Raw genomic sequence first — 13,592 nt, 5'->3', positions numbered from 1 at the left:
TAGTATCATGTTGCTTTGAGTTGACGACAAACAAGATAAAATACAGAATAACCATTGTCACAAACTCGTAACACTTTGGCTGCCATGTTAATGACGCTCGTTAAATCTTCTAACTGAAACTTTTTATAGACATTCATAAATATCATAGTTTTGGAATAGTGTTGAATAAGAATGTTCCCTTGCGTTGCCACAGCCCGGGAAGAGGGGAGGGTGAGGCTCTGATGAGGTGTGAAGGCTGCCCCCTACAGCGACTTTTAAAACATAATGTTATATATGTCTTTGTAATAACCTTCATGTGTGTTTTGTTGAATACTAATAAATTACATCTGTATGGTGCCTTGCTGAGCGTTAACCTGCACACAACCATAATAAGAGAGGGACCTGTACGAGGCTACAACTACTGATCAACCTGTAAATGAGAACAAACGTAAACCACTCCATAAATAAACGGCATGACTGTATTAAAACTATTACCAAACAGGAAATGCTTGCAACAGGTGGAACTGCTGTCGACTGACTTATCATTGTCATTCACACATTAATGTTATTTATAATAAACGTAGTTTGCCAATTTCCTGGGTATGATTTTATTGCAAATCATATTACATAATATTAATAATTTGATGCTTATGTAAATAGAATCAAATACATCCGCTATTTATTGGGTCATGAAAGTCAGTCATAAAAGGACACCATATTGAGAGACTCCAGTCCGTCCTCTCTAGCACCCCTAGATTACGTGAGAGTTACACAAATAAATAAAAGCATATAATTGCTCAAACCTGAAGCACAAGCTGGGAATACCACCCTAATGTGCGGCAACACATTCTAGGCTTAATTTGTGTTTTGCTCTAAATATATATATATATATATATATATATATATATATATATATATATATATATATATATATATACATCCTTGTTTAATGCATATTATGTTGTAACTGCACAAGTAACTCCTTAAACCTCCCCCATCCCTCAAGCCCCCGACCACCCTCCTCAACCCGCCACCCGGCCACCCACACGGCAGCCCCTCAACCCCTCACTCGTAAATGCTTCGGATTCATGAGTTGATACTCTTGGAGTTCACACCTCACAGAGTGCGGATTGACAAGGCTCAGTGAACCAGTCGGAAAAGTCCCCAACTGTACATAAGAAAACATATTTCTAAATTACTTATTTATGATAAACTTTAATTTTCTTTCTTTTCCCGTGAACATGGAAGAGGGAACCTTTTCTAAACCAGAATTTATTTTACAGGCAGATATCAGGGAAAATGAAGTCTCATAGTTTGTATTTTTTCATGAAGTTAAAATGACAATACAAACATTAATAATATTAATAATAATAATAGCATTAATGATATTAATGGCAGCAGCATTAGTAGTAATAGTATGTCGTAGTAGTAGTAGTAGTAGTAGTAGTAGTTATTCTACGTGGCCTCCAGCCTCCCTCAATAGCCGCCGCCATTTTATTACCTTAAAATTAACTATCCTAATACATAAGTAGCTACCCTGGCTGTGTTGAGTTAGTGGAGCCACGGATCTATGCTGCATTCAGTGACTTACCTCTACTACTACTACTACTACTACTACTACTACTGCTAATAAATATAATAATAATTATAATAACTCATATGTTACAGGACAAACCTTGCGTTGACCCTGTGTCGTCCACCACAGCCTCGACGACAACTGATTATGCCAGTGAAGCCTCAGAGGCACCCAGTCCCCTTCAGGAGATCAACTGGCTTTAGGATCGTGACAGAACCGAGACGAGCTGGTTTCTACCAGACTCCCACGACGACAATTCTTCCTCTTTTCAGGAGTATCTACTCCCCCTCCAGAACTTCTCAGGACAGCAGCACTAGGACTCTCTCACCTGTGTCAGTCACTATGCATGGAGTAGTAACCTACGACACACATTCTTACAATACGTCTGGTGTAGATGAGAAAAATCTGCAGCCATTATCACCCACTGATTCATTTCTTCATCCATTAATACGCGTCTTCGCAGCTCCTTCTAACAGTCCTTCATTAATATCATCAAGTAACATAGATCAAGATAATGGTAACAGATGGAGCGAACTTGCTGATTACCCTCCCTTGCCCGCTGAAAATGAAGCTCACGAAGTAGATTCCGTCAGTGAGCCGATGGTCGATTATGATACTCCTAACCATCAGCCGACTGAAGACCAACGCGATACTGCAGGTGTCAAGGAAGTGTCTCAGGATTCAGTCTCTGAGCCTGCACACACTGGCAACTACAATGTGAACGACTGGCACCAGAGCAACAACCAGTCATCTGAAGCTGGTATAAGTACCGCAGACAAAGAAAATGACTGGCAACGAAACATCAGCCAGTCATTTGACACTAACACCACGTCCACAGTCAAAGCTTTTGTATTTGAGAATCCATCTGGAAATGTTGACAGCTTGAATAGTTCTGACGTTTCTGACAACTATCCTGTTGTTAATGAAGCTCTTGGGGTCGTAGAATATACCCACGACAAACAGACGACACAAGACACATTAACGATATCACCAACAACCTCCTCTAGCGGAGACACTCAGCACCATCCGTCGTTCTCTCCTCAAATGAGAGATGGGGAGGCAAATCACAGTGAAGTCGAGAAATATTTCACACTTTCGACTGTGGAAGATCAGTACTCCACACAGTCACAGACTACAGAAAATTACTTTACACAGACACAAGCTACTGAAAACTACACTACACAGAAACAAAATTACCCTACAGAGGAACGAACCAAAGAACACTACCCTGCACAGACACAGACTACAGAACACTACCCTGCACAGACAAAGACTACAGAACACTACCCTGCACAGACACAGACTACAGAACGCTACCCTGCACAGACACAGACTACAGAACACTACCCTGCACAGACACAGACTACAGAACACTACCCTGCACAGACACAGACTACAGAACACTACTACCCTACACAGACTACAGAACACTACCCCACACAGACTACAGAACACTACCCTACACAGACACAGACTACAGAACACTACCCTGACACAGAGACTAGAACACTACCCACACAGCACACAGTCTACAGAACACTACCCTACAGACACAGTCACAAGAACACTACTACAGAACACACAGAACACTACAAACCACTACACACAGACACAGTCTACAGAACACTACCCCACAGACACAGTCTACAGAACACACCCTACACAGAAACAGTCTACAGAACACTACCCTTCACAACTACAGAACACTACGCCACACAGACACAGTCTACAGAACACTACCCTACACAAACTACATAACCCTACCCAACACAGACACAGTCTATAGAAAATTACTTTACACAGACACAAGCCACTGAAAACTACACTACACAGATACAAAATTATCCTACAGAGGAGCGAATTTCAGAGGACTACCCTACACAGACACAGACTACAGAACACTACCCTACACAGACACAGACTACAGAACACTACCCTACACAGACACAGACTACAGAACACTACCCTACACAGACACAGACTACAGAACACTACCCTACACAGACACAGACTACAGAACACTACCCTACACAGACACAGACTACAGAACACTACCCTACACAGACACAGACTACAGAACACTACCCTACACAGACACAGACTACAGAACACTACCCTACACAGACTTCTGAGCCCTACTCTACACAAGTTATAGAAGATTACACTACACAAGCAGACAGCTCCTCCACAGAGCCACAGACTTTATATCATCCCTCAACAGACTCTTCTGCACCGAAAATATTCTCCAGAAAGACACAGACGCATCGACTGGGTGTCACATCTCATCCTGGGGACTATAATGACCTGGCTAGCCCCTTACATCTCATACAGTCGACCCTCAAGAATGGAAATACATAGGAGAGTCTTTCCTCCACATCACAGCCCACCTTAAGCGTCCTCGCTCAGAAGGGAATCTCTCTAAGACAATAAAACAGTGCAGGATCTGTCTCTGAAGATCAAAATCCACTCGTATGTGGGGCATGAAAAGTGGACGTTTTGTTTATCATTGTATGCTCCTGCCATTAAGTTAGGTTAGGTTAAATTAGAACCAATTTAGGATTAGGTTGAGACAGTGTGTGTGTGTGTGTGTGGCAGAATCTACACGTATCGGGGCATTACCTGAGTTCATTGTTCCTCACTTACCGGTCATGGTGGTCAAGAGCCAACTTCCCGCACGTCATGTCCACGTACGCGTGTATTTTGCTTTTTTAACACGACGCCAGAGTACCTGATGCTTAATGCAATGTTATTGTCTGGCGGCCATGACACAGGGTAGCAAGCGATAGTCCATTACTTTTACCTGGTGACCATAAGAGAATCGCTCTCTCTCTCTCTCTCTCTCTCTCTCTCTCTCTCTCTCTCTCTCTCTCTCTGTACACGTGTGCGTGTGTGTGTGTGTGTGTGTGTGTAAACAGAAGACATCCCCCGCTAGTAGAAGTAACCAGCGGTCAGTTGATGAAAATATCCTTCATATAAAGGAAGGTCATGACACAATAGGCATGAATGAGCTATAGTATACAAGAGGTTCCCTGTAGAGGAGATTGTGTAGCGAGGAGGTAAATGACGTTCTCAGAGGCCTCTCGAATCACTCTCCTGAAGGTTTTTTTCTCGACACCGCCTGCCAGAGTTCCACAAATAAGGTGTGACGTCAAACTCTCGCTCTCTTCCCTTTGTCATGGCTGGACAGTTTAATTGTCAACAAATATTTTATTCGGCAGTCTAAAAAGCCACAGTTTCATTAATACAGGTTATAAGAGGAGTGCCGAGCTGGAGTGTTTGTTGATGGTGGCGGTGGTGTAGGTGGTAGCAGGTGTACAGGTGTTGGTGGTAGTGCAGGTGTTGGTGGTAGTGCAGGTGTTGGTGGTAGTGCAGGTGTAGGTGGTAGTGCAGGTGTAGGTGGTAGTGCAGGTGTAGGTGGTAGTGCAGGTGTAGTGTGGTAGTGCAGGTGGGCAGCAGGTGTTGGTGGTAGCAGGTGTAGGTGTGCAGGTGCTGCAGTGGTGGTAGTGAGGTGTTGGTGGTAGTGCAGGTGTTGGTAGTGTGCAGGTGTAGTGCAGGTGTTGGTAGCAGGTGGTGGTGCAGTGTTGTGGTAGTGTAGGTGCAGGTGGTAGGGTGGTGTGTGGTAGTGCAGGTGTGGTGGTAGTGGTAGTGCAGGTGTAGTGTGCAGGTGTAGTGTAGCAGGTGTAGGTAGTAGCAGGTGTAGGTAGTAGATGCAAGGTGTAGTGCAGGTGTAGGTGGTAGTGCAGGTGTTGGTAGTAGTGCAGGTGTAGGTGGTAGTGCAAGTGTAGGTGGTAATGCAGGTGTAGGTAGCAGAACAGGTGTAGGTGACAGAACAGGTGTAGGTGGCAGTGCAGGTGTAGGTGATAGTGCAGGTGTAGGTGGTAGTGCAGGTGTAGGTGATAGAACAGTTGTAGGTAACAGAACAGGTGTAGGTGGTAGTACAGGTGTAGGTGGTAGTGCATGTGTAGGTGACAGAACAGGTGTAGTTGATTGGTACAGGTGTAGGTGGCAGTGCATGTGTAGGTGGTAGTGAACGTATAAGTGACAGAACTGGTGTAGGTGGCAGTGCAGGCGTAGGTGGTAGTATAAGTGTTGGTGCAGGTGGTGGTAGGGATGGAGTCGGTCGTAATGCAGGTGGTGGCAGAGAAGATGGAAGCAGAGAAGATGGTAGCAGAGAAGGTGGAAGCAGAGAAGGTGGTGGCACAAGTAGTTCCCGATTTAACAGTAATATCTATATTATATAACAACTCTATATCATAATAATCAACATTTATTTTTCTATTTGACCTTCCTCTTGTACATACCTTTTATATATCAGCTAACAGTAAGTGTCACTTCTCCAGTTATCCTCCCGTCTTAAACCTGGAGTGGGTGTAAGTGTATATGCATCATAACATTACTTCAAATACAACATTATTACAATTTAATAATATTTTATTGTTCTAATAAATATTCTATGATATGAAGGAAAGCTTTTTATATCCATACATATACACTGTTATATTGATGATGAATACAAGAATCATCATCATCCTTATCATCATCATCATCATAAATGCTGTAAATAATTAAAACATACAGTAATGCTCTTGACAAACCAACAAAACTTTACAACGAAAGAAATATTGTTCAATTTAAACACAAGAAATATTGAATAAACTTTAGAAAGAAATATAAATGTAAAGTTTAAATATTCTGTATATTAACTTAACACAAGGGTATATACAAGTTTTATAATCATGAGGTACTGTCCACCATAGGTACTGCCCACCATGAGGTACTGCCCACCATGAGGTATTGTCCGCCATGAGGTATTGTCTGCCATGAGGTATTGTCTGCCATGAGGTACTGTATTGTCCGCCATTAGGTACTGTTCACCATGAGGTACTACTCACCATGAGGTATTATCCACCATGAGGTACTGCCCACCATGAAGTAATATCCACCATGAGGTACTGCCGAATATGAGCTACTGTCCAACATGAGGTAATGACTTACATTAGGTACTGTCCACTATATGGTATTGTCCACCATTAGATACTGTCTGCCATGTGGTAATGTCTATTATAAGGTACTGTCCACAGTGAGGTATTGTCCAACACGAGGTAGAATTAACATGATCCCAGTTTACAAGATCATGATAAAGTTTCTCCCTGTAGTGACTATCAAGTGATCTGTTAACCGTAGTGGATATACTGTATATTATTTTACATTGAAACAAAACATTCATAAATAGAATCTTATATTATGACACACTCTCCCAAACCCTAAGAATGAATTGAATATAATAATTCACCTTTACAAGAGTTGTATATATTTTTTTACCTAATGATCAAGTGATTTTTTCCTCGTCCGTCAGTGTCTAGTAAATTTGAAGAAAAAAGTTTATTGCTGTCAGTTTCATGGGGATAACAGTCGCTAACTTCATCAGTACATATTCATGAACAACTTTAATATTTGATGACTTGCTCTCAGTGTTAGATTTCAGCAATTATTAAATGAATCAAGAGTTAATTACTGAAGAATTAGACCTGAGTTTTGTATCACTTGAGTCACAATCATTATCAAAAAGAGATCATTACATTGCCTAAAATTCCTAGGTAAGTTGGTACAAGCATGATACATATATTCTAGTGGTCAGGGAATTTGAGTTTTAACTTTGAATTGAGTGAAATAAGGAACAATGTAATCGTTCTTACACGTCAGTAATATTATATATAGGTCACACACCAGCTTTTTTACCTTGATGTCGTAAGTGATCGGTCGCGCCTTATGCTTACAACTTGTGATTAACTTGACCCTGGACAATTTTAATTTATGACTGCGTTAACATAAAAATACGGGCCTCAAAGTGCGATATATATATATATATATATATATATATATATATATATATATATATATATATATATATATATATATATATATATATATATATATATATATATATATATATATATATATATATATATATATAGATATATATTTGTGACGTGAAGAACTATTTAACATTTCTTAGTATGTTTTTGAACAGAGGTAGATTGTGAGTCTTTCCTGGAAACCGAGTGTGTGTGTGTGTCTGTGTGTGTGTGTGTGGGCGTCACCTCCGGCTCAGGTGTTCCACTTTAACATATAAAGGGGAACTTGTCAACCCAGTAGAGAATACTCACCAATTACACTTGAGTCTCGAGACGTTTCCGAGAATTCAGTGATCCAGAGGTAAGTGAGTCAGAAATATCTACACAAGTACAGACGTAGATATACAGGTACAGGTATGCAAATGCGCAAATGTGATGATAGTGATATAAAGATGAAACTTTAACCTAAATACGATAAATACAAGTATAGGTACAAGTTACAGGTAAAGTAAATCCCATCTAGTGACAGTACTGATTAAGGTAATAATTACAGGTGCAGTAATTACTTCCTATGTGGTTGAGAGCATTATACAGGTGGTGAATTGACCAAGATATGAGAGAAATATACCTTACAAACAGGTAGTACTGGGTTAGCATTATCTGTATACATGGGAACATTGTCCACAACTGTCTTCAGGGGAATTGTTTAAGACATCATTGAACATTTCGCTTTAACCTTGACCTTGACACTCACCCATAACGTTTCACGAGCCACCTTAATCCAATTACTTTTTCTCATGCTATGAGTTTGCAGATTTCTACATACATACATACATACATACATACATACATACTCAGACAAAATATCTCACAACAGTCAAGATGGGTGATGTAAAATTCGCCCACCCTTACTGGGCGAAGGCTCGCTGTCCAGCCATCGCCTCTCTCCCTCCCTCCCTCCCTCTCTACACACACACACACAAACAAGCACCCTGGCATTCAACAATCGACCTCTGATACTTCCATTTCTCAATAAGGACTAAGGAAGGATGTCATTGTTTTGTTAATAACTTCACGAAACAAGTTATTCAATTAAGCTTTACATTATTTGACATTATAGGTTACATCATTATTAGATAATCATGACATAGTGCAGTGTGTGTTTTGGTGGCTGGGGTTCGCAACGATATCAGAATCCTCCAAGTTGTATTGTTCCTCAGAATGGTAACCAGAAAACTAAGCATGAATGTGAGGAATAATATGATTCATAAGAGAATGCTTTATCACCCTCCGTGATAATGGCTTTATCAAAGGGTCTACTGCATGTAACCATGGCTTGATCCCTACAATAGATGACACAATTAATATAAAAGTGTCACAACAGGAAGAAGGTCACAACATACTGTAGACTGATTAGCGTTTAATGGGAAAAGAAGATAAAAGTAGCATGACCATATTTTTGTTTTAGTTATACTCGTATAGGTAACCATAAATGTTGCCTAGTTAATATTATATACAGGACACTCAATATCTTTGTAGATAAATTTCCAATTAAAAAATAAAACAATGATTCAATCAATGTATTCTATAGATTACATAAATTATGCATAACACATAATGTCAGCAAAATTATTAAATCAGTCGCCAGGCCTTTCAGTTACGGCCTGTAGCCTGTTCGGCATGGATGCTACAAGGTCATGCACCAGCTCCGTAGTATTCCCACTGTCTATTAATAGCAATGATCTGCATGACCTAACATATTGCAATCATCATACCTTGTATTATTGTGTCTCCAGTAATGAATTTGGCCAAGAGAAATGCTGCGGAAAACATTCTCATGTGTATACAGGGTGATTCAGCAAATAGTGCATTAAATTGGAGGATGAAATCCTGGGATAATTCTAAACCTCAATGTTTCTATGGTAAAATGTCAGATTCTGCATAGTTTCCATGTTACAATACATTTAAGATGTTGTATTATGAGAGTGAATTTGAAGTGAAACCCCCTCCCCCCTGTAACTGCATATATCTCATTCGGTCGTACACGGTTCCTGTCTCATTGCACCTGTGTTAGCCATCTGTGTCACGCTGTACGACTGTACATAAGACATCTGTGATGCGATTCCAGGTCTGCTCTCGACGGGATCGCATTTGGATCAGGGAAAAATAAGGACCTCATCCTCCGAATACAAGGGTTAACATCCACACTTCAGGATGCAGGCCGTCTTGTGACATTCCTATGGATACCCAGTCATGTCGGTATCTTGGGGAATGAGGCAGCAGATGGCCTTGCCAAGACTGGCTGCAACAAGGCCACACCTGACTACGTTGTTCCTCGAACACTCTTACAGATTAGGACCCAAATTCGCCGCAAACAGAGAGAAGCTCGGGAAGCAGCCATCCCCCTGGACTCCCCGCCCACCTGGTACGATGTCCTCCGTAAACTTCCTGACCTCTCGTACGTCTACGGGAAAGGGTCGCGGAAAGGGGACGTGATTGCTGCCCGTATCATCATTGGGTATGACTTTCCTTGGGAGATTGGTATCCCCGCATCCCCTGAGCAACGCTCTTGTGCGTTATGCAGAAGACCCGACAGCAGCACCCTTATCCACTACCACCTAAGATGTCCCCACACACAACGCTTCCGTGACGCCTGCTGGACCACCACTCCACGACCCCCTGACGGAGACACGATGATCCTCCCCATACTGGCCAGATATTATGTAAATAATATTGATTATGTGTTAAAGGAATATCCTTCCTTCCTTAGGCTTTAGTAAGCCCCCTTATAATATTTATACTGTATATACTTGTGACACTTGCCAGATGCTTCTGGTGTCATTGTACAGGGGTACCTAGTGACAGCACTAGGATCCCTCTTCCTCTATCAAGGAATAAACAATTGAAATTGAAATTGAATTGACATATGTGAATAAATGATTATAAAATCTACGGGGTTTTCACATCAAATTTACTCTCATTAATACAACATTACTAAAAAAACAAAGCAGGAATTCGATTTAATATGGCGCTCACTGGCATCTTTAATAAATTATCGTACATCAGCAAGTGTAGATTCTGAGAGTGGCCGTCGAGCGAATAAAACCTTTTAGAAGGGGAACCAGGTGCTAGATCTATGGCAAAGACTCTAAAATGTCAAGTGAATCGGACGAGGTAAGAAATGGGGACAACAACAAAAAAACTTTGAAGAGCCTTATCTCGAAAACTAAAAACTGTACCGTTTCTCGAGATAACTCCAAAACTACTAGCGCAATTTTAATCAAATATATATAATTTTAAAGAGAAAAAAATTCTATTAGAATATATTTTTTAAAAGATTACAAATGTATTATAGACAAGGAAGAACATTTAGTAATTTTTCCTCCCTAAATTATAAGGAAAATCAAAATTCCACTTCAATAGATGTCTTAAGAATTATGTCAGAGGTGTCTGGAAATTTTTTCAGCATAATCGGCCAAAGGATGTGGCTGTTATCTCAATATTTTTTACTTTCTAATTTCACCTTTATTTAATAAAAAAATAAATGAATACACCTTCGAATGACATGAAACTTGGATATAATCATCTCAGTATACAGATGCATAACATATATTAAAATCAAGAATATCAATAAAGAAATACACAATTACCGATAATACTTATATATTTGATAAATATACTGACATTCTCCAGTCATATTGTAACAAAGTAATTCAATATTGTCATTGAAATAGCTAATTTCGGCCTACCAAATTAAGTACGAAATGTGTCACACTTAGGCCTACCAACCCTCGCGAGACAACGGAAATGTTCAGTTGAAATATCATCAGACTCCACCTGTACGGTAGTTTTTTTTTACATTGTGTACTGTACATCTCCATCTAGCGCCCGAATTTGCATTATTTTGTCATGGTGTGGGGCTCGAATGAACCACTTTTAAATACCTGGGATGGGTATAAATTTCCCATCTTGTAACCTTAAATGAGGTGGTTGGAAGCGGATAGTCGTGTAACCGCCTTAGTTAAGGACGGTAGGGTGACGGGCAAATCGAAGGGAATGATTGAAACCCGCCTTTTGACGCACTCAATATTTATTGATGTGGTCAAAACCTGCAGAGAACAAGGCGTTCATTAGTATTACATGGTGATCCATCTGATACATAATTAGTTAGTCTCACACAATCTTATCTTAATTACATAAGATCAATTAAGCAGTGACATAATACAAAGTACATAACTCTATTAATCTTAGTTGTGCTTCATTCTACATTGTCTTATTGCTTCACAAGAGGCAGAAAACGAGTAGGCTTAATTAGTCCACAGTATTTCAGTACTGAGGGTTACGTCATCAAGTAGGTTGTACCTACAAGTGCGGGCCGAGGTAAATCAGTACAGTGTTCCAAGAGACAACAGTACTGCATAAATTGTCTTAGCACAAAAATCAGGGACAGGATTGTGAGTTGGTGTGTTCACTACTGCCAGCAGAGAGTGGTGTAGAGAGTGATCTGGGCATCAAGAGGGCTAACAGTCACGCCACCTGCAGAACTGCATATTCAGCAGAAACCAGGACCGCTTGGCTGTAAACAACAACGCCTCTACAGTCTACAAGGGAGGTCGCGGTGTACGTGGTCGTAGGCTGAGAGATTTATGTTTGTTTGGGTAAGGTGACACTTAGTGCTGAGTGGAGGTGCTGAAGGCAGTAAATGCCAGCACACTGTAGCTGAAGCCAGCGGTGATAACACTCCCAGCGTTGGGCAATCGTCCAAGATTTTACTATGTGTCGGTTTAAAAAAAGCACACAGGTCACTGTCCTTCTGAACTCCCCAGATACGGTTCGCCTACGCACCTGGCGCACTAGTCCATTGGCTCCTGGAACTGCTGCTGTGACCCTGCCCAATGGCCATTTGTTTTGAGGAAGATCTTCTCCAGTGATGAGAGTGATGAGGACAAGGTCACCTTCCTGGAGATTACGGGTTGGTTGTATGTCCCTCTGTCTTTTGTGGAGTAGTGGAAGGTACTCCCTCACCCAGCATTTCCAGAAGTGGTCTACGAGGAACTGCATGTGCCACCACCGTCGTTGATATGAGTCCTTCAGAAGACATCCTCCCTCTGGCAGATCAACATGTGGGCCACCCTGGAGGATGTGGGCTGGTGTAAGCGCTTCCAGGTCTCTCACGTCACTCTGCAGTCAGTATTCATCCAGGACTTGGGTCCCCACACTTGCTCTGATAACTTTTCTGTCTGTTCGGATTTGCGGTTCCCAGACTCCAAACGTCGTGCTGCTTCTCTTTCTTCCCCCTTTGCAAAATACGCCTCCAGCATTTCAGTGACAGTTCGTCGCACTTCTGCCATCATGTTGGATCCGGGATTTTGGTCAGGTGCTGAGCATTCAGGCTCACGCAGAGGGTGGCCTCCTTCAGCTTCTGTTGCCGTAAAGTCGCGGTGGTTCAGCTCTGGAGGGACAACTTCTACTTCTGGGTCTCGGTCACCTTCATCCATGTTCACATTTTCCTTTTGTCGGTCTGGATCCATTTCCACTACCTCTTGTCCTTATAATGAGAATTATTTGCAGCTCCGATTAGGTCTCAAAGTTTGTTCGACGAACCACTGCTCACCGCCTGTACTTGCGTTCGGTGGCGCAGCTCGCTGCTTGTATTTATGTTTGACGATAGTAGGTCACTGCCGGTTGCTTACGGTGTTACAAGTGGCAGGTCACTGCCGGTTGCTTACGGTGTTACAAGTGACAGGTCACTGCCGGTTGCTTACGGTGTTACAAGTGGCAGGTCACTGCTGGTTGCTTACTGTGCTACAAGTGGATCACTGCAGGTTGCTTACAGTGTTACAAGTGGATCACTGCAGGCTGCTTACTGTGTTACAAGCGGATCACAGCCGGTTGCTTACGGTGTTACAAGTGGCAGGTCACTGCCGGTTGCTTACGGTGTTACAAATGACAGGTCACTGCTGGTTGCTTACGGTGTTACAAGTGGCAGGTCACTGCTGGTTGTTTTCGGCGTTACAAGTGGCACTTCACTGCCGGCTTCTTACGGTGTCACAAGTGTGATATTAAGTAAATTTAATCACACTTACCGTGTACTTCGTTGACTTGGTTATTTGTTACCTTAAACCCGGTGGTGATGAATCAATTTTCCTTTCTTTCGCAAACCTCATCAGCGGGCGGCAGCT

General features: G+C 41.6%; 1 protein-coding gene and 1 long non-coding RNA gene across 2 annotated transcripts in view; both read left to right on the top strand.

Annotated features, from left to right (window-relative positions):
* The window catches only part of LOC121876511, a 46,956-nt gene extending 43,643 nt beyond the window's left edge, over window positions 1-3,313 (top strand). Inside the window, exon 8 of the mRNA XM_042381655.1 lies at window positions 1,648-3,313. Coding sequence (XP_042237589.1) covers window positions 1,648-3,313 — 1,666 coding nt within the window. The remainder of the gene's footprint in view (window positions 1-1,647) is intronic.
* Window positions 3,314-3,925: 612 nt separating this feature from the next.
* On the top strand, window positions 3,926-6,018 carry LOC121876513. Its single transcript, XR_006090774.1, has 3 exons — window positions 3,926-4,849; window positions 4,928-4,945; window positions 5,630-6,018. It is a non-coding gene; the product is annotated as an uncharacterized LOC121876513 (long non-coding RNA).
* The last annotated feature ends 7,574 nt before the right edge of the window (window positions 6,019-13,592 follow it).

The sequence above is a fragment of the Homarus americanus genome, unplaced genomic scaffold, assembly GCF_018991925.1.
Source record: "Homarus americanus isolate GMGI-L3 unplaced genomic scaffold, GMGI_Hamer_2.0 scaffold20283, whole genome shotgun sequence".
Taxonomy (NCBI): Eukaryota; Metazoa; Arthropoda; class Malacostraca; order Decapoda; family Nephropidae; genus Homarus; species Homarus americanus.
The sequence above is the reverse complement of the archived record's forward strand: the minus strand, read 5'-3'. Positions and strand labels throughout refer to the sequence as shown.